The 21,125-nt window shown below is 36.1% G+C and overlaps 2 protein-coding genes across 3 annotated transcripts; both read left to right on the plus strand.

Annotated features, from left to right (window-relative positions):
• The first annotated feature begins 609 nt into the window (after positions 1–609).
• Positions 610–6,071, plus strand: LOC140166809 (hyalin-like). The gene is made up of 9 exons (XM_072190299.1): positions 610–716; positions 1,454–1,771; positions 2,023–2,271; positions 2,391–2,639; positions 3,143–3,391; positions 3,526–3,774; positions 4,153–4,401; positions 4,546–4,794; positions 5,899–6,071. Exons 1-9 carry the CDS (start codon positions 626–628, stop codon positions 6,069–6,071), a joined length of 2,076 nt encoding a protein of 691 aa, XP_072046400.1. The 5' UTR covers positions 610–625.
• Positions 6,072–6,129: 58 nt separating this feature from the next.
• On the plus strand, positions 6,130–20,718 carry LOC140166171 (hyalin-like). Of its 2 annotated transcripts, none has more exons than XM_072189567.1 (11): positions 6,130–6,452; positions 6,941–7,189; positions 11,423–11,674; positions 12,216–12,467; positions 12,782–13,030; positions 13,599–13,850; positions 14,564–14,815; positions 15,452–15,697; positions 15,985–16,236; positions 17,408–17,567; positions 18,394–20,718. In XM_072189567.1, exons 1-11 carry the CDS (start codon positions 6,143–6,145, stop codon positions 18,488–18,490), a joined length of 2,571 nt encoding a protein of 856 aa, XP_072045668.1. In that variant the 5' UTR covers positions 6,130–6,142; the 3' UTR covers positions 18,491–20,718. The 2 variants fall into 2 exon arrangements, with proteins under 2 accessions (XP_072045668.1, XP_072045667.1); XM_072189566.1 differs by having other exon boundaries at positions 6,132–6,452; positions 17,405–17,567.
• Positions 20,719–21,125: the final 407 nt, after the last annotated feature.

Below are 21,125 nucleotides of genomic sequence, written 5' to 3' on the forward strand. Positions count from 1 at the left end.
TTAGACATAGAGTAAAACCTAAAATTCCTGTGTCTATTCAAAACATTGCGATTCATTGTTGAATTATTGCCTAATTGAGTACCTTTTTGCACAACGCAATCATATTGGCTCTTTCCCATAAATTTGAAGCCATCCCGAATTTTGAGGGATATCAGGCCCGGGGGGCACTCCCATTATTGACATACGTCATGTGCCAATGAAAAGACCACGGTATTTTTGGCAAATCCTACATCAAATGACCCCGGTTTTTTTCAGTAGCCTACACTGAATGACCCCCTTTCTTGAACAATTAGTCGGCGGCTTCGCGCGCATTCTGGACAAAATAAATGAGTTTTGTCTATCTTGTACTGTAAAATTGGGTAAAATGCTATTTTTGATTGTCAATGATGTGAAATTTTGGGTGCTCCCATACAAAATCATTTTTGGCATTGCCAACACTGAATGACCCATTTTTTCTGAAAATTTCTACACCGATAGACCCCTAGTTTCGTACGCTGGTGGGCACAGGTAAGTCACTTTCATATTCAAGTGCTTCCCCGGATATCAGGTTCATTTTGCAATAAAGCTTCCTCCTGCTGGCTATACATTTAATTTTCTAGATTATTTTACTAAACACTTCAAAAGGATGGCAACGTGTATGATCAAGGTATCTGGGATCTACATAAAAATAGTTTATATCGTGCTTCTATTTTACGTTGGTCAATCGGAAGTTACAGGTATGTGATATAACTTTTTTTCTGAAGGTAACTATTTTGACCTGTTGCGATTTGGTAGCTGACAGCATCTTGCGAATGGTAGTGAGCTTTGGCAAAATTTACATTGATCATTTCATAAAGAAGTGTATAGAAGAATTGAAATATCTCAGATATACTTTTGTAAAACGTACATAACTCATTAATAACAATAAATCAAGCAAGTTTTCAAAGTATATGATTTGTAGAATGAACTTTTGCAAAACATCAAAGTTTATTTTTCAATAATATATTTCTTTAGATAATTAAAATCGATTTATTTTGGCTGTTTCGACTAACAATACATCGTGTAGCCATAAACTTGCATATTATTAACAACTTACCGTTTGATTATCCTGGTGAAATCTTGCTAATCGTCAACTGGAAGGCGATAGTTTTTGTTTAGTTACTTGGGAAAACAGGTAAAAAGAGAGACGACAATTTCCTCGTTGAAGGTGTACTGAAAATGATTTACCACGGTTTGGGGATACTTTTTCAGCGATTTCGGTTATCGATAGGTGGGATTTCAGTGGAGACCAATGACAAAAGTGCCCTTAAAAGTATCCAATTTGGGCAAAAAAATTGGTATACTGATGGGTTGCAAAAACATCAAAAAGTGGGTATAAAGAAAGTGAGCATCTAAAAGTCTGCTTGCACATCCCCGTCCAAATAATTCGGAGAACCAGTGGAGGGATTTTCTACCTTTATCTACCTCTTTTCAGGCTACAGTTGCGGTGCATCTATTCCGTTACGCTATGGATCATCCATTACACTTCAATCTCCGAATTATCCTTCGTCCTATAGCAATAATATCCGATGTTCATGGACAATAAACGCCCCTTCTGGATCAATGATTTTGGTACATTTTGTGGCTTTTTATCTTGAGTCGAATTTTGACTATCTTCATGTGGCTGGACACAGTAGCTATTCAGGAGCTGAAGTACCCAACGACTTTAGCACATCAACAAATAGTTTAAACATTCGATTTACAACCGATGGTAGCGTTACGTATTCAGGATTTGAACTACGATTAACCATAGGTAAGAAACAAATTTTCTGATTACAATTTGAATATCATGAATAAGGTACAAGTTAAATATTATTATTATTATTATTATTATTATTATTATTATTATTATTATTATTATTATTATTATTATTATTATTATTATTATTATTGTTGTTGTTGTTGTTGTTGTTGTTGTTATCAGTATATTGCAGTATTATTATTATTTATTATTATTTATAGTATTGGTGTTATTATTATTATTATTATTTTGTCATTTTCAAGTTGATACGACACCGCCCCAAATCAATGGTTGCCCCAATAATATACAGGCAACCACCGAGCTGGGAACGTCAAGGAAATCTGTCACCTGGACTGAGCCTACGTCTACGGATCTTTCTGGAACACCATCAAGAACACGTTCACACGAGCCTGGTGCAACATTTACCACTGGCCCAACCACTGTGCGTTACACCTTTACTGACACATCAAATAACGTTGCTACATGTACCTTTACAGTCACCGTGGAAACAGGTTAGAACATGTTCTTAGACTGTAATAAAAAGCTATATTTTACATTATATCACTTCTAATTTGCATTATCTTCCTTAACTATGTATTTACTTAGTTTTATTTTACTTGTAACTTTTAAGTTGATACGACGCCACCACAAATCAGTGAATGTCCCAATAATATACAAACAACTACCGAGCTGGGAACGTCACGGAAATCTGTCACCTGGACTGAACCTACGTCTACGGATATATCTGGAACACCATCAAGAACACGTTCACACGAGCCTGGTGCAACATTTACCACTGGCCCAACCACTGTGCGTTACACCTTTACTGACACATCAAATAACGTTGCTACGTGTACCTTTACAGTCACCGTGGAAACAGGTTTGAACATGTTCTTAGACTGTAATAAAAAGCTATATTTTACATTATATCACTTCTAATTTGCATTATCTTCCTTGAAAGTGAATGATTTAACTATGCATTTACCACTGGCCCAACCACTGTGCGTTACACCTTTACTGACACATCAAATAACGTTGCTACATGTACCTTTACAGTCACCGTGGAAACAGGTTAGAACATGTTCTTAGACTGTAATAAAAAGCTATATTTTACATTATATCACTTCTAATTTGCATTATCTTCCTTAACTATGTATTTACTTAGTTTTATTTTACTTGTAACTTTTAAGTTGTATTTGTATGTAAAATTGTTGCAATTCGGTTTTTATACTGTGCTGGCAATTTATGTATATATAAACCCTTTATAACTGAATGAATGAGATGAGGTACTTACGATACATTATGTTGATCAGAACAAGACTACTAATTTTTCCCTGAAAGTGAATCATTTATCAATTTATTTTGTTTACTATAACATTCAAGTTGATACGACGCCACCACAAATCAGTGGATGTCCCAATGATATACAAACAACCACCGAGCTGGGAACGTCAAGGAAATCTGTCACCTGGACTGAGCCTACGTCTACGGATCTTTCTAGAACACCATCAAGAACACGTTCACACGAGCCTGGTGCAACTTTTACCACTGGCCCAACCACTGTACGTTACACCTTTACTGACACATCAAATAACGTTGCTACATGTACCTTTACCATCACCGTGGAAACAGGTTAGCACATGTTCTTAGACTGTAATAAAAAGCTATTGTTTACATTATATCACTTCTAATTTGCATTATCTTCCTTGAAAGTGAATGATTTAACTATGTATTTACTTAGTTTTATTTTACTTGTAACTTTTAAGTTGATACGACGCCACCACAAATCAGTGAATGTCCCAATAATATACAAACAACTACCGAGCTGGGAACGTCAAGGAAATCTGTCACATGGACTGAGCCTACGGCTACGGATATATCTGGAACACCATTAAGAACACGGTCACACGAGCCTGGTGCAACATTTACCATTGGCCCAACCACTGTGCGTTACACCTTTACTGATACATCAAATAACGTTGCTACATGTACCTTTACAGTCACCGTGGAAACAGGTTTGAACATGTTCTTACAGTATGATAAGAAGCTATTTTTACATTATATCAAAAATATGGTCCCCGTGATAGGTTTTATTTTATTATTTTTATTTGTTTATTATTTGATTATGATTATTATTTGATTATTATGTGATTATGATTATTATTATTATTATTTAATTATTATTAAATTTTATTTGATTATTATGTTGTTGTATTTGTATGTAAAATTGTTGCAATTCGGTTTTTATACTGTGCTGGCAATTTATAACTGAATGAATGAGATGAGGTACTTACGATACATTATGTTGATCAGAACAACACCACTAATCATGCTAATGTTTCCCTGAAAGTGAATCATTTATCAATTTACTTTTGTTTACTATAACATTCAAGTTGATACGACGCCACCACAAATCAGTGAATGTCCCAATGATATACAAACAACTACCGAGCTGGGAACGTCAACGACATCTGTCACCTGGACTGAGCCTACGGCTACTGATCTTTCTGGAACACCATCAAGAACACGTTCACACGAGCCTGGTGCAACATTTACCATTGGCCCAACCACTGTACGTTACACCTTTACTGATACATCAAATAACGTTGCTACATGTACCTTTACCATCACCGTGGAAACAGGTTAGCACATGTTCTTATAGTGTAATATTAATAAGAAGCTATTTTTTACATTATATCACTTCTAATTTGGATTTTCTTCCTTGAAAGTGCATGCTTTACTAATTACTAGTACTCAGTTGTATGTTTACTTCTATAACATTCAAGTTGATACGACGCCGCCACGAATCAGTGGATGTCCCAATGATATACAGACAACCACAGAGCTGGGGACGTCAACGACATCCGTCACCTGGACTGAGCCTACGGCTACGGATCTCTCCGGAACACCATCAAGAACACGGACACATCAGCCAGGTGCACGTTTTAATCCTGGTCCAACCACTGTGCGTTACAATTTTACTGACACATCAAGCAACGTTGCTACATGTACCTTTATCATCACCGTGGAAATAGGTTAGTTCCAACTTGTGCATAAATTTATTATCGAAGTGCAATATTAGTTTCTATGTTTTTAATATACTTCCAAAAAAGTGCAATAGGGCAAAGGATCGATTTTACATGAGAACCAAGTTGAACTTTCCCATTGTTGAATGTTTTTATAAATGTCACACTCAATAACCACCTTTTGTGAAAAAATGAAGTAAAATCGCAACTATCGTTTTATTTTTATGAGTCTATGCTGCGATTTCCTTCCAATTTTTCTAGGATGTTTCGTTACCTAGGAAACATCGCAAAATAAGTCATGGTCAATAAGCCATATAGGCTGCAATGAGGGTTGACCTCTATAATTTGTCGGATTTTGGCTATAACAAAGCATTCTAGACAGTACAAACCATCTTTATATGACTTAATTTTACATGACGAATAATTTAAGACCATTTTCGTTAAAATTGGAACACCTTTAGTTTTTGACTCCTGTGTGGTCAAAAACACTAACCACCCCACCCCCCAAATTTTGGCCCTTTCGCTTAATAACGCAAGAACGGTGTTCTGCAGATAGGTCAAACTATACTTTTCTGAATCATTATGATCATAGGAATACTATGGCCTGGTTTTTGACAAAGTCTGAGCAATTTTGAAAGTTGAACCCTGTTGACCTCTTAGAACATTTAAAAAATATTTTTAACATAGCTTATCGTTTTCTACCCATTGTTTCTGATCTAGAGACGTCGATTAGAAGTTGATTTCCGAGGGTGCATAATAGCCCCTTCTTCCAATGCAACTAGTTGCATGTTTGTGTTTTATTGTTTTATTTAATTGTAACATTGAAGTTGATACAACGCCACCACAAATCAGTGGATGTCCGAATTATATACCGACATATTTCTTTCACAAACCTATAAAACAATCCCACAGCAAACATTTTTGAAAGCTTGTCTTTTGAAACTTTTGTTGTATGAAGCCAAAATATGTAATTGCTGTTAGTGTTTAAAAAAGGAATAATTTCTCATGGACTCGCAGACATTATAAGCATTCAAATTTAAACGTCACCCTGTATGTTAAATGGCATGTGTGTGTTTAATTATTTTGGTGTTATATTTATTTGTAACATTGAAGTTGATACGACGCCTCCAGTAATCAATGGATGTCCTGGTAACAAACATACAACCACCGAGTTGGGAACGTCAATGAAATCTGTCACCTGGATTGAGCCTACTGCTACGGATCTTTCTGGTACACCATCAAGAACACTTTTGTTGTATGAAGCCAAAATATGTAATTGCTGTTAGTGTTTAAAAAAGGAATAATTTCTCATGGACTCGCAGACATTATAAGCATTCAAATTTAAACGTCACCCTGTATGTTAAATGGCATGTTTGTGTTTAATTATTTTGGTGTTATATTTATTTGTAACATTGAAGTTGATACGACGCCTCCAGTAATCAATGGATGTCCTGGTAACAAACATACAACCACCGAGTTGGGAACGTCAATGAAATCTGTCACCTGGATTGAGCCTACTGCTACGGATCTTTCTGGTACACCATCAAGAACACTTTCACACGAGCCAGGTGCCAGTTTTACTACTGGTGTTACGACTGTGCGTTACACTTTTACTGACACAGCAAACAACGTTGCCACGTGTACCTTTACAGTCACTTTGGAAACAGGTTTGTTCTAACTTGGGCAATAATTTATTATGCAAGTGCGATATTAGTTTCCATACTTCCAATCCTAATTGACATGAAGTTTATATTCTACGGTATTTTTGGTCTTTTTTGAAAAAAACGAAAAGAAAAGAAAGAAAGGCAGATTACTCTACTGTGTTTTTTTACTGCGCTTGAATTGTTCGAAACAACTTTATTAGTTGCTCAAAGAAGATGATTTATTAGGTTTGTTCTAACAGGGGCAATAATTTATTATGCAAGTGCAATATTAGTTCCCATACTTCCATTGACATGAAATTTATATTCTACGGTATTTTTTGGTCTTTAGTGAAAAAAACCGACAAGAAAAGAAAGAGAGACAGATTACTCTACTGTGCTTTTTGCTGCGCTTGAATTGTTCGAAACAAGTCTATTTATTTAAAATACTCGTCGGATTTTCTCTCTGACATTGCACGTTTTAAGCAGAAATTGATTATTTTGTTTATTACAAGTTGATACAACGCCACCACAAATCAGTGGATGTCCCAATAATATACAGGCATCCATCGAACTTGGAACGTCAACGAAATCTGTCAGCTGGACTGAGCCTACGGCTACGGATCTCTCTGGAACACCATCAAGAACACGTTCACATCAGCCTGGAACAGAATTCTCCATTGGCGTTACCGATGTTGGTTACACGTTTGCTGACACATCCAATAACGTCGCTACGTGCAACTTCTCCATCACTTTGGAAACAGGTTGGTGCTTTAACTTGTTGCAGGAAAGTTGTAAAAGAACAACCGTAACACTTGTTGACAAATTGTTGTCTAGCAAGACCGAAGGCCAAAATGAAGATTTCTTAATAGAAAAATGGAGAATTGATAAATATTTTGAATTAGATTTGTCAAACACCGCAAGCTTTCTTATTGGTCCGCAGAATGTAATATTTAAATTTATGTTCGCGTCGGGGAGAGTGGAGTAACGTTGAGCTGCAATCTTATATGGTTAAATTATTATTTGACATTGCATCACAGTCAATACAGTACCAAATATCTCCGTTTTATTTATTTTTTCACAAATTTATCCCAAGTACTTCGTCATTACAATCCCAATAAATCGGCATAATTAGCCAAATATCGTGTCGCGTGCACGTATAGATTTAAATAATGAGTATAAATTAATAAAACGATATGGGGTATCTTCGAATTCACGCTTTGGGATAAGATCATTTTAATTATCGTATCCAAAGCACATAAAAACTATAATGATACTTTTAAACTTGACCAAATTTCAGCTCAATACTCCTTATAACTAAGTGTGCCAAAACCTGTTTTCACAAACAAGAGCTTTATTTTCCATAACAGTTTTTCAAAATCTGTTACGGTCTTTGTGAATTTGAAACTTTATGCCCAAATGAATATAAGTAGATCAAAGTGCTGGAAATTAGTTTCTATTGACTATCATGTTTGCGCGTTTCATGTAACCTACACTACCGGTACTCAAATTATCAAGCCCTTGACAAATTGTCAAGTTGATTTATTTGGCAAATTATATTATTTGCACTATCTTCCATAATGACATTTTACGTATCATCATTGAGCTTTACCGGGCGTGTAATTTACCGCTTTTCACAGAGATTCCGGAAAATGCATACCGTAGAATTCCGTCTAGAAGCATATATGCCTTTAAACGAGGTGTTTTTAACGAAAGATATGAAAGGTAAATACCCTTCTCAAAAACATTGCAATAGATTGGTCTTACAAATATACATGTTTGTACAGCCGCCTTTATCAGTAATATAGTTGTTCAAACTCCAAATAACGTTTTTGTTGAGAGTGTCTGCCTCTTGTCTCTTGTGTCAAAAAAACCTCGTTTAGAGGCATATATATGCTTGTAGACGGAATTTTACGGTATTTGGTGACAGTGTGGTAACGAAATGCAACATTCGCTGCAATTTTTTGTCAGTATTAACCCTAACATCCCCGTGGTGTTTGGCCAACGAAAAGGAAATAACCAAGGAATAAAAAGAAATTATGAACACAGAAGTTGTTTGTTTATATTGGGATTCGAACCCCAGACCACGGACCAAATCCACTGCGTGCCAAGCCCTCGATCGGCGACCGGTAGGCACGGGTATTTCGCTGGACCGGTTAACGAAATCGTGCATTATGACTTAGAGTGATTGCGTCATCGCATCACCTGGAATGCTTGCATGCGCAGTGGCTTTGTGCTGTTTGATTTTGTTGGATCAGGGAAGGTAAACCCTTAATCATGCGCGAACATTAGTGCATCGGACCTATTATCCTGGATTGGAAAAATGATAACTATCACAATCACAGAAGAGGGACCGCCTAGAAGGGTAACGAACTATAATTTCATCGATGACACTTACCGTCAATTTTAGGTAGTAATGTATTTTCGTTGCGAACTAGACTGGTCAAGCTGCAACCTCATCTGAATAGTACAGGGGGTGGTTTTATCGACTTAACATTGTGCGCGGGAACTTTCGAGATCCTTGAAACGGGATATAGCTTACGAGCAAATGATTTAACAATACATCATTACAATATTTCAAAGGAATAATGTCATCCAATTAAGGGGTACTACACCTGTGGTAAATTGTGACTATTTTGTACTTTTTCTCAAAAACTAATAACACACTGGTAACAAAAGTTATGTATATTATTGGGGCAAGGAATCCAATTACTATACTGAAATTTCAGTGACTCAAGACAAGCGGTTCAGTTTATATGATAGGAAATGAGGTACATCCTAGCGGTACCTCATTTCTTATCATAAATAACGAACCGCTTGTCTTGAGTCACTGAAATTCCGCTGTAGTAATTGGATTCCTTGCCCCTATAATATACATAACTTTTGTTACCAGTGTGTTATTAGTTTTTGAGAAAAGTGCAAAAATAGTCACAAATTTATCGAAGGGTGTGGTACCCCCTTAAAGGACATTTAATTCGTAACCAAATTCACCCTCTGTTTTCATTTTCGCCAGCCCATTCGGGGCTGGTACCTGTTTCAGGTTTGGGGTCAGTTTACTCAAGAGATTATATTTTAGTGGTATTGGAATGATTTTTTTTTTTACTTTTTGTGGTTAAATTTTTTTTAAATATTTTAATTCGATTTGTTAGGAAAAGTAAGTATGTTTTGCCGTTTCAACGAATGAAAACGAGTGAGTATTACCAAAGTTATGTTTGAATTAATATGACTTTAAAAGTTTTAGGTATAGGCCTAAAATGTAACAATAATAGTTAATATACAGCATCATATGGTCAGCAGAAGAAAAGTATGTCATTTCAGTGTCTTTGACCCGGGGTCCTTGACCACTGAACAGCGTGATATCATGTTGATAACAGATCTAAGAATCAAAATCTTCATCATATGGACCATATTGATGTCAAAGTAATTATCTATCCTATCCTGTGTCGTTTTATGGATAAAAATGACTCAAAATGCTATTGATGAAATAGTTGCTATCATAAACATCAGTTTTGCCTTTTCAACGGGAAAAATCCGATGCAAAATAAAGTTTTTAGGGCCTAGCTATAATATGGGCATAATTTATGCATGTAGGCTATAGTATTGAACAATGTGCCCATTTGACATGCACTTATAGATAAATATGGTTATGTGTAGACAATGTGTTGCAATTTAGTTCTGGTATACCAGAACGAAATTCAAATTTCACGATTACTTTGCTAAACGAATTAATCTGCAAGAAATATTTTGTACATAAACATTATGTAGCCAGAGGTTTCCAGTGATATAAAAATCTCAACTTTTTTTGAGAAAAGTTAGGGGATGATGCTGTGGATCACGAAATGCCCTTTTAACTAAAACCTGCAGTCAGTGCAGTGTAGTATTTGTGACGTGGTATATCGAAAGCAGACACTTTTGGGCAGGATGGTAAATGGAGAAATAGCCAAAAATCTACCCGGGGTGATTTTTTCACGATTTGGGTTTATGATGTTATTATAAATGTTTAAAAGATTGTCTGATCGTTTCAGACCGGAATATAACTGGCATGTGTTTGAGACATTTTTCAAGGTAATTCCTACTCTCAACACTTGTCAATAATATTTTTAAAGGCAGCTTATCTATTATTAATATTAAACATGTTAAAGGCCCATTCAGTGATTTGCTCATCCGGACGATCGTAAAAATCATCAAAATTTTGGTACCGTACCTTTGTTATTACATAGATGTGCTAAGTCTGCGAATGGTTCAGCCAAAAGCCGTGTAGGCCTATTTAAGACAAAATAAGACATTTTACACGAATCTGTATTTTTAGATACTGACAGTATCTAAAATTAGCTACAAGTATTTGAATGGCGGGGCTTGAACTTCCTCAGTACTGCTGTTTTCTTCATTTTTGCCAAATTTGGCATTTCAAAAATACCAAATGACAATTTGAACGACTTAGGCCTATCCTTCTCTTTTAAGCAATTTATAAACGATTTTATTTTTTTACTCTTGCGCTGGGATCACTGAATGGGTCTTTAAGAAATGTGGCGTATCATGTCAAAAACAGACATCTTTTGGACAGCTTATAAATTTGGAGGCTTTCACATAAAGAGCTATTTTGCTCCACAACGCCGTTTTCCCCAATAAAATCGGACATTCCTAAGCGAAGAAATTGAGTTATGGTATTAAAAAATTGGAAATTGAAATATCGTGGGTAAAAACCTGAAAAGACAAATAAAACCAGAACAGAACAATTTAGAGAACAATAATGAATTAATAATAATTAACAATAATGAATTAAAGAGTTGACAGGAGATTAGGAGTTAATGTTTTCTGCAGTTTCAGTGTACATCTTCTCACCGTTGATGGTTTGGTGGACTGTCATGTAACATGGATGTAGTAAGCCGTGATCCTAAATTTTCCTTTCACATTGACCAAAACTAATTACAAGACCTCTTCTACATTGAGGCTGGCTTTCCCTTTTAAAGGGAATTTTTATTATTGCATCGTTTCAGTGGATACCATTCCACCGGAAGTTGTGTCCTGCCCATCAGACATTTTCAAGCAAATAGAGCTTGGAACACACAGCATACCTGTTTACTGGAGCCCACCGTCAGCTATCGATTTGTCAGGAAATGTTTCACTTGTCTCGCAAAGTCGCTTTCCCGGTGATAAGTTTACGGCAGGACGATGGACCGTAGTGTATAGATTTGCCGATGGGAGTGAAAATGAGGCATCTTGTTCCTTCGGGGTTCTTTTAGAAGAAGGTAGTGCAATTGTTCTACAACTGAACTGTCCAAACCCCGGGGTCCAAACTCTTGCTGTATAAATAATAAAGATCCTTAAAGAAATTCAAAAGGCTCAAGACTTTAGATCAACCATTACAATTCACCTGAAGTCAGAGATATATCTGACGAAAGCTCGCCCACTCTCACTGAGGAACCGGTTGCATAGTTACTGTGATATTAAACTCATGGCTGACGGCGCATTCTTATTATGAACATGACTAATGTCAAGAAATCGATATATTTTTGATTTCCATCAATAAAGCTCAATACATGAACCTTGCTAGATTTGGTTATGGATATTTTAAATGTCTAAAATACAACATAAAATAAATCCTCATACATAAACTAAGATGTATCTTAAGCTCAACATATTAAAACTGATCTTTGCCGTGTTATCAATGGTTACTGTTTACCTACAGTCGTATTGAATATCGGTTTGGTAATGTTCCCATTAGATTTGTGCACAGAGTAGCATGGGTATTAAGTTCGAAAATTCTTAACTGATTTCGTTTTGAATTAGTGGACACGATAGCGCCTTTAGTGGAACTTTGCCCGGATGACATTACCCAAACCATAGAGTTGGGTGCTACTTCAGCAACTGTGTCATGGACGGAACCACAAGCTTCGGATTTGTCTGGTAATGTCACGATGTCTCCACGATCTCGGATACCGACAACATTCTCACCATTTGCAGAAACTCCTGTGAAGTATGTCTTTGAGGATGCATCTGGCAACGAAAATACCTGCGAATTCTTTGTTTCTTTTGAAATAGGTAAGAATATATATTTTCATTTATTTTAGGTCCGTTGTTACATCATTGCTAAATAATTACGACACTCTTCGAAATAGGCAAAAACAGGTCGAAATTGATCGAATTTGGTCGAAGTAGAAAAATTAAATCTAAATGGTTCGCAGAAGGTCCTAAACGACATCTAGGAGCAATTATTTTGTTTACAAATTGTTTCCTATACTTTAGATAGGCGTCTAGTAGTGAAAGAAGAATGGAGTGATTTCAAAGTACACGAACTCGTCAAATTAGCGTTTCACAAACGCTAAAGTTGATTATTATGATTATTTGTGTTACAGTCGACACCACTCCACCTGACATCATAACCTGCCCCAAAGATATACACACTACTACAGAAGTTGGTACATCTGGAATAAGTGTGTCATGGTCAATTCCATTTGCAATGGATCACTCTGGTATAATATTAACAAGTGCAACCCATGAACCAGGACACATGTTCCCGGTCGGATCGACGGATGTAATCTACATTTTTAAGGATGAATCTGGGAACCAGGATCGCTGCAACTTTACAGTTAACATCGACATTGGTATGAAAAAGTAGTTTAATATACGGTCCACAACTTATAAGTTCCCCCTAATATATTTTACGAAATGTAAAAATGTAAAAAGATATGTATAATTTGTTTTACACATGTGGACCAATTTATAGCGTCACACGTCATTGCGTTCAGTCACAATGGTTAATTGTGTAAGAAAAGAGAACGCTTTAAAAGTGGCACCTGAGTCCATAGCAGTCAGGTTTTCTTTAACAAACACATACTGTATTGTTTGAGAGCTATGGACTCAGATGCAACTTTTAACACTGTTTAAAACGGTCTCTTTTGTGACATAATGAACCATTGTGGCTGAACGCAATGACGTGTGACGCTATAATTTGGTCCATATGTGTAAAACAACAGCTACCCAGACCTTTTTACATGTTTGTAGTTTGTCAAATATTTTTCGATTTATTTTAAAAAGTATTTAGGGGGAACTTATAAGTTGTGTACCCTATACATTATGCACTGTAAAATTGCTGAATTTTCAAACTCGTCTGGTCTGCATTTTCCAAAGCCCATCAGTAACAATTTTGACCTTAATATTTATCTTTGACAGTGGATACCATCCCACCTGAGATAAGCATCTGTTCAAGTGACATTAGTGAAACCATTGAACTTGGAGATGTATATAAAATGATATATTGGCCAGAACCTGAAGCATTTGACAATTCGAAGAATGTGTCCTTGGTATTTCAAAGTCATTACTCTGGTGACTACTTCAAAGAGGGAAGGACAGATGTCAGCTATGTGTTTACTGATGGCTCTGGGAACATGGCATCTTGTAATTTTAGCATCACATTGATAGCTGGTAAGACGAATTGCCGTAACAGTACTGCATAGATGAAACAGCAATGGATCTGGTGGATTGTGACTTCTAGTAATATTAGTCGAGTGCTAACACAAGTCCAATTATATCGATATGGGTATGACTAGTAATAAATCACTAGGTCGAGGAGGAATATTATGACATGGATATAGGAGTACGCACAATTGAAATATAGTAAATATCGAGGACTTACTACAAGAACTGACTGTATCAAAAAATTTATTCTTTCTGACAAATCACATTTCGAAGTAAATACAATCATTATCCATTCTTTTTGATTGAACGGTCCTCGAAATAAACTTAATAAATCTAATGCGTTGTACTTAAAGTGTTCGTAGCTGGGATTAAAAGCCGACCATCATAATGAAAACGTTGACCTTTCGTATTGAAGTTATACATGAAATTTCCCAAATTAACTCTTCAGGTCCTTTTGGAAATGTATAAAGTCCACCTAGTTTACTTCAAGGACGTTAAATGTCACAAATGTCAATTTTTAATAATTTGCCTTAAAATTTATATCATATCCCGAATTTAAAAAAAATTGATATCAGAAGGATATTCCTCGTATTCAGAATGCAATGTGGTGTGTCTGATGTGCTCTCATGTCCCGCCCACAAAAAATACTGTGCAAAGGTAGGTGACCGAGCCCTTAACATTGACTGAATAAACATTGAATTTATCTATTCCGTGAACAGTGGATACGAAGGCACCTGAAATTCTCGAATGTCCATCTGATATCTTCAAAACAATTGAGGCAAGATTATTTGGATTCATTGTCACTTGGAAGGAACCTCTTGTTACCGATGCATCTGGGAATACCACTCTGCTGGTAAAGACGCATTCATCTGGGACATTCTTCACAATAGGAAAGACGTGCGTAACTTACTTGTTTGTGGATCCATCAAACAACATGGCAACATGTAATTTTCATATTTCCATTGGAGTTGGTAAGTTCATGTTTAAGTTTCGATATAACAATATGAGTTGTGCAATGGTGCAAGAATGTTTGCATGCATGCAAGCCAAAAGAGAGGGAAAACAATTTTGTCAAGTTGCAGGGGGACCCGGCAGGGGGAAAGCGATTTTTCGCATACATTAAGTGGGTACTTTTTCAATAACACCGTCCAGTGCTCTAAAAAAAACCTTGAAAAGGTACTACAGAAACGTTCAAATATGCTTAATGTCCTGCCCCCTACACTCGCATTATATGTCTAGACCATTCTAAGTTTGCAAATTGGAAACCCAAAATTTGGTATGCAATGTGGTGGCAAAGATATTTTGGCAGGCCGAGGGGGGAGCAATGTTTGGCAGACCTAGTGTGGCTAGCAATTTATGAGCTCCTTAGTTCATTTAGCTTACAGACACAAGAAAGATATAGGTAACATGGGTGAGCGAAAGATGCAGATATTTGCCTATGATGAACTATTCGCGATTAAGCAGGACACGCTTCATTGTCACTGATATCAAGCGGCTGTTGTTGTCGAATTGCTGGTGCGAATTATAAAGCCTTTCAATAATTACGAAATCAACTTTCTGAAATTGTCCTTTATGTTGATGATTATATACCTTATCGTTTATTTGCAGTGGATTCCCTTCCACCTGATATAGGTGTCTGTCCGAGTGACATGCGTGAAACAATTGAACTTGGGGATTCATTGACAAGGGTGTATTGGTCAGAAGCTGAAGCTTTTGACAGCAGTGTGTCTTTGGCATTTCAAAGTCATCGCTCTGGTGACTACTTCACAGTGGGCAGGACAGATGTCAGCTATTTGTTTACGGATGGTTCTGTGGACCTTGGTTTCTGCAATTTTAGCATCACGTTGATAAGTGGTATATTAATATCAATATTTTGTTCAAAATGACAAGGTTTATTTATTTTTATTAATTCTATATTGAGTTCCAAATGCGGTGACATGAGTATAGCAAAGCACTAATGTCGTTAGGTATCGTGGTGCCAGACTTGATTTGGAGCCCTTATCTTTGTCAGAATGTAGTAAGATGGAAGGAGAGAGACAGATATACACATAGAAGACAGACACCCACCCACACCTACAGACAGACACCCACACAGATGAAGAGAGAAATCTGAGATTTATTCTTATTTTTCTGTTTTACAGTTGATACAAAAGCACCCGAAATTCTCGAATGTCCATCTGATATCTTCAAAACAATTGAGGCAGGATTATTTGGATCTATTGTCACCTGGAAAGAACCTCTTGTTACCGACGCATCTGGGAATACTACTCTGCTGGTAAAGAAGCATTCGTCTGGGGCATTCTTTACAATAGGAAATACTTCAGTAACGTACGTGTTTGTGGATCCATCAAACAATATGGCTACATGTAAATTCCACATCACTATTGACATGGGTAAGCATTCTTACGGTCAAATAATGCAAAAAGCATTTATTTGATTGAAAATATTTTTGATATGCATCATCTACAGGTTCATAGCCTATTCATACCCAGTGCTTCTAATCCCACCAGTGTTCTGATACATGAGTAATCACACATGAATGGAGAGATTGCTGATTTCAAAAATCGCAAAATGAGTATCCTTTTACAGGAGGATGGTCAAGCAAAATTTGATATCATGCCCCGCCTGTCTGACCAGAATTAGGAAATTGCATTCGGGCACCCGGTATCAGGAAAACGTGCATTATAGCTTTTTGCAAGTTTTGAAGTAGTGAACTCTTTCAAGTAATATGTGCTCATTCAATAATTAAGTCAACTACAAGTTGTAGTACAACTAGGTATGAAATCGGTGTCTTTGATGCTACGAGTCAACTGATGATGCATGCCAATTTTTTCAATTGAAGAAATACTTTTTGAAATAGGCCTATAGAAAACAAATCCAAATGGGTAGCTATTTTTGTTTTATTCTTTATAAACAAACGGCTTCGCACAGCAAAAATATCAATGTCGCCCTCAGTAGCCACCATAATACAGAGGGACGGACTTATAATATGATCTGGATTCGTCCCTATGCAGCGATCATGACGAATTGTGGTCAAGGAAGAAGCTCTGAGAAATGGGCGGTAGGCCTATTGACCTTCAACTCGATGACATTTTTTACCGAACGTAAACGCTGACATATTTTAACGAATGTGAAAGTGTTGGGGTGTGTGGGGGATGGGGTGCGTTTGTAACCGCATTCAAACTGTGGAGTTGTGTGTGTTTTGCCACATACCAACTATGGAGTCTGCTAACAACCGTGGAGCTCCACAGTTGGAGATAACCTCAAAAATGACGTTTTTGAGCCATAGAGTGGGGTATACCACATGCCATTTTCTAATTTGATGAACCTCTACAGTATCTAGTATGGCAGTTGCTGTCAGATTTTTGTAAAAAAAACATCACCCCAGTTTGAATGTGGGTATGTCAATAACCCCAGTTGGAATAAGCCTACACACACACACACCCCATCTGCCAGCATTTACAAGAGGTGTGTGTGGGGTGTGGTTTTTGTTTGTTTGTTTGTTTGTTTGTATATCATATGTAAACACTTTTTTACTTTGTAAACTCATATGTTCATTAGCAGATGTCCTTCAAGAAGGGAGCTTAGATAGTCAGACGTCTAGCCTGATTGGGCTCACATACGACCAGATGACGTGGATATTCATAACAGCAGTTGGATTGGCCGGATTGTTAAGCTTCTGTCTCATAGTGAGTCTTGTCTACATTTGCAAGATGTTCCGTCGGTAAGATACCAAATTGTCATCAAATCCAATATATTAATGAATGTATATTGCAACTTTTACTTACAAATTGATATGGTTTACACACCGAGTGCCACAACACTGTGTTTCATGCCCTGCAACTTTTACTTAAGTTTTTTAAGGTATTCTATCCGGATCATGAAATTTATTGCAAACTGCTTCAAATAATGAGTTAAAAAGAGCATAAAATCACCAGAATATTTTTATTTAATGGGGATATTAGAACATGTTGGTACCACTTGTATCTGTTTTTTTTCAATCAAACTTTCATTTTCATGTAACTTGCGTCTAACTCCTGCGGAGATACAGAAATAGCGTCTTTATTATACTCCATCCCTAGACTGTATTGTGTGTTTCCTTTTCAGTAATTTTATTTCTGTTTCTTGCCCCTGTACTATACATAATTTTTGTTGCCAGTGTTATTATTTTTTGAGAAAAATGCAAAAATAGTCACAAATTTATCAAGGGGTGCAATACCACCTTAATGTTGTATATTACTTATAAATTATCCTATTATAGACTATAAAGTACTTAACTTGTGCTGATGAGAATTTTTTCTCATCAGCACATTTTTTAGTGCTAAAGTGAAATATTAATGATGTTTTGATACAGAGGGCTCGTTGTATTAAGCAGGATTCAAGAAAAATAAACTGGATCGAAATCTAAAGGTAGACCTTTTTTAAAGTTTCCCCTTTCAAAGACATCACTTAGGACTAAATGGGACAAATTGAATGGAACAAAATAAGAAGACTGAAAATGTTAACATTTTACATTTATCTTTGTCTTTGTTGCTATATTATTTGTGTAGAAATAAGAAGCACAGTGATGATACTGAACTGGAAGATCGCAATCTACACATACCGATAGCTGCGCCTTTTGACATTGAGACAAGTTCAACTTTCTGAGATATTTTGCCGATCACAGATATTTGTACGATTCAGATAATTACTTAAGATAAATATAATTATGATAATTACCTTGCATATATACGAAGATATTTAATATAATCAGTATAAATTGCAGACCTAAAACTGACCTTTAGTGATAAAAGCTGAAAGTGCTCAAAATTGGGCTGAAAATTATAAAAAAACACGTAAATTTGAGCAACAGAGCTGAAAAAATTGGGCTGAATTTTTTTTTAAACGTGTAAATTTGAGCAACAGAGCTGAAATCTGCTAAAAAGCTGAAAAGTTTCAGGTCTGTAATTGGTAGATTAGTTACAGTTTAAAAACTTAAAATCATCAACCTTAACTGATGCTCAGGGGGAGGGGTTTGGTAGGGACCTAGTAAGGACTGGGCCCCAGGGACTGGGCATACACTTGACACTTCCCATAATGTATTTCTCCCAATTTCAGCTTTCTGTACTGATTTGCTATCTAGTGCACTAAGGGTCGATAGTGACGAACCTTTTTACAGAGCACATCCAGATCTTGCAAAATAATATGTTTATTTCTTGACTAGCAACTCATGTTCAGCCACTCTATTCTCCAAATGAAAAAAGGAACCTGTACAAAGTAATGGGAGTGTTATTTGATGACATGAGGTGATGTATCATGTTGCAAAGGATTCTGGGAAGGGTAAGATATTTTCACTAGGTAGAGACATGTCTTAGAATCTGAAACAATGCTGACCCACGTTTATAGCATTTCAAATTTATACTACAGTATTTTGTCTCTTTTCCTGTTGTAGCAAATGTACCATATTTCCTTTTATCATTAATTTGTTTTACTACCAAGCCCATAATATGGCAGAAGAGCAAAGAAATCAAACAAAACATTGGAATATAATAAGTATTTATATTAAAGTCTTTTGATTATAATTTCAAGCCCAAGAAATCAACATGAACAATATAAGTACGGTGGTTGAATGAAGACATTATTTTATTATTCAACTTCTCATATAGTATTGGATTCTTGACACAATGGAGCAACAATTATAAGTTTACGTCACAATAATTTGGCTTCGTTAATACAAACAGCCATAGTTTTCTGATTACATTTGTAGCCATATATAAAATCATGCATTTTGAATAAAAAGTATACAACAGAATTTTGGTTTTAAAAATGGTAGAATAGAAACAACATCTTTTGATTTGATAATACAAATAAAGAAAATAGAACTAGTCTTTTTTTTAGTTTTTCAAATGATTGCAAAGACATTGATAACAACATAAGACACAAATTCACTAAACACCTGCACCATCATTATGATTAGCCCGAAACATCATGGCACTACTTGTTCCTCTCCGTGCAGAGAAGTCTGTGGAAATCGTGGTGAAGGAGGCGCGAGTACCTCAGGCTATGTTATGATATACCTCAAAATAGGTCGCCACTTGCCTGATAAAGTTGACCGTTACCATGCATTTAGAATACTGTGATGGTTTGAAGCACTCTGAAGGAGATGCAGGCTTTTCTGTGAAAGTGTGCCCAGTGGTCAAATTGACAAAGCTTTCAATCCATCATATTCCAAGTCACTGAAGTTTGACTGTTTGCTGACTGTGACCTATAAATCCATATAACAATGAATATCAATTATAAACTTCTTAAATGGTCTTTCGGATTCATAGCAACCAATTTGTGACTTTCAATGCATTGTACAAGCTTTGTGAAAAGGACCTCAGGAATTATAACATAATATGGACTTCAAAGTACTGTACAAATATCATGATTGTTGTTGACAAAATGAAACAAAAATATAAATCGTTTTCATGATTTGGAAAAAACATACGAAATGGAAGAGTGTAATTTTCAAAGGTCTTCACTGTCACTACAAATAGCGGCATTTTTGTACAAAAGCACTGAACAAACCTTTTGCGTGATTCATGAAGATATGGGATGAAGTTGACTTGTGGCTCTACTCAATCCAGCTGAGGTATGAAGTAATTGCAGTACAGAAAATATCCCATGATCTTCTATCCCCAAAGCACATTTGCTGACCTACTACATTCTGTAAATACACCAACACCAAAATCGACATAGCAATGATGTATTTCCAGTGTAACCCCAGGGGTAGTCAAGTTTGATTAAGGTACCTCTACATACCTCTGATGATGAACCCAAATTTAACTCTGCTTCGCAAAATGTTTACAAATTTAAATTTGGGCTCCAGTTAGGTAAAATTGGCTTTTGGAGTTTTTTTCTTTCTTTTTTTGTTTTTTTTTGTTTTTGTAATTTGAAAAAATGAGCAAAAAAAAAGATTATTTTTATTCCAAATGAGACCCATATTATGGTCATTTGTACCCAGTACCTTGGAAGCATTTTCTTCAGACTAGATTGAGTATACAATGGCTCATAACCCATGTCAAAGGTCAATTAAGTAATTATCATTTTAGGTGAAGTCGGCGCAGTAAGCCCACAACACCTTGTACGAGACATAAAACATCTAATATGTTATAGCATTCCAGACAGTCATATGTGCATCTAATCTTAAGACAACGGATAACGTAACACTTTATTTTTACAGCCACAAACTAATTTACAAGTATACAAAATTGTTTTTTTTTTAAGGTCATGTCCAATTTAAGTGATACATGAAAATAAA

Source organism: Amphiura filiformis, chromosome 12, assembly GCF_039555335.1.
Source record: "Amphiura filiformis chromosome 12, Afil_fr2py, whole genome shotgun sequence".
NCBI classification, from domain to species: Eukaryota; Metazoa; Echinodermata; class Ophiuroidea; order Amphilepidida; family Amphiuridae; genus Amphiura; species Amphiura filiformis.

Bases quoted from the DNA above. Each gene is read 5' to 3' on its own strand.
- LOC140166809 (XM_072190299.1), top strand. From the start codon at position 626: ATGGCAACGTGTATGATCAAGGTATCTGGGATCTACATAAAAATAGTT. The intron at 2,640-3,142 runs GTTTGAACATGT...ATAACATTCAAG, and splicing joins TACAGTCACCGTGGAAACAG to TTGATACGACGCCACCACAA. The intron at 4,795-5,898 runs GTTAGTTCCAAC...GTAACATTGAAG, and splicing joins TATCATCACCGTGGAAATAG to TTGATACGACGCCTCCAGTA.
- LOC140166171 (XM_072189566.1), top strand. From the start codon at position 6,143: ATGTTAAATGGCATGTTTGTGTTTAATTATTTTGGTGTTATATTTATT. The intron at 11,675-12,215 runs GTAGTGCAATTG...GTTTTGAATTAG, and splicing joins CGGGGTTCTTTTAGAAGAAG to TGGACACGATAGCGCCTTTA. The intron at 13,851-14,563 runs GTAAGACGAATT...TTCCGTGAACAG, and splicing joins TAGCATCACATTGATAGCTG to TGGATACGAAGGCACCTGAA.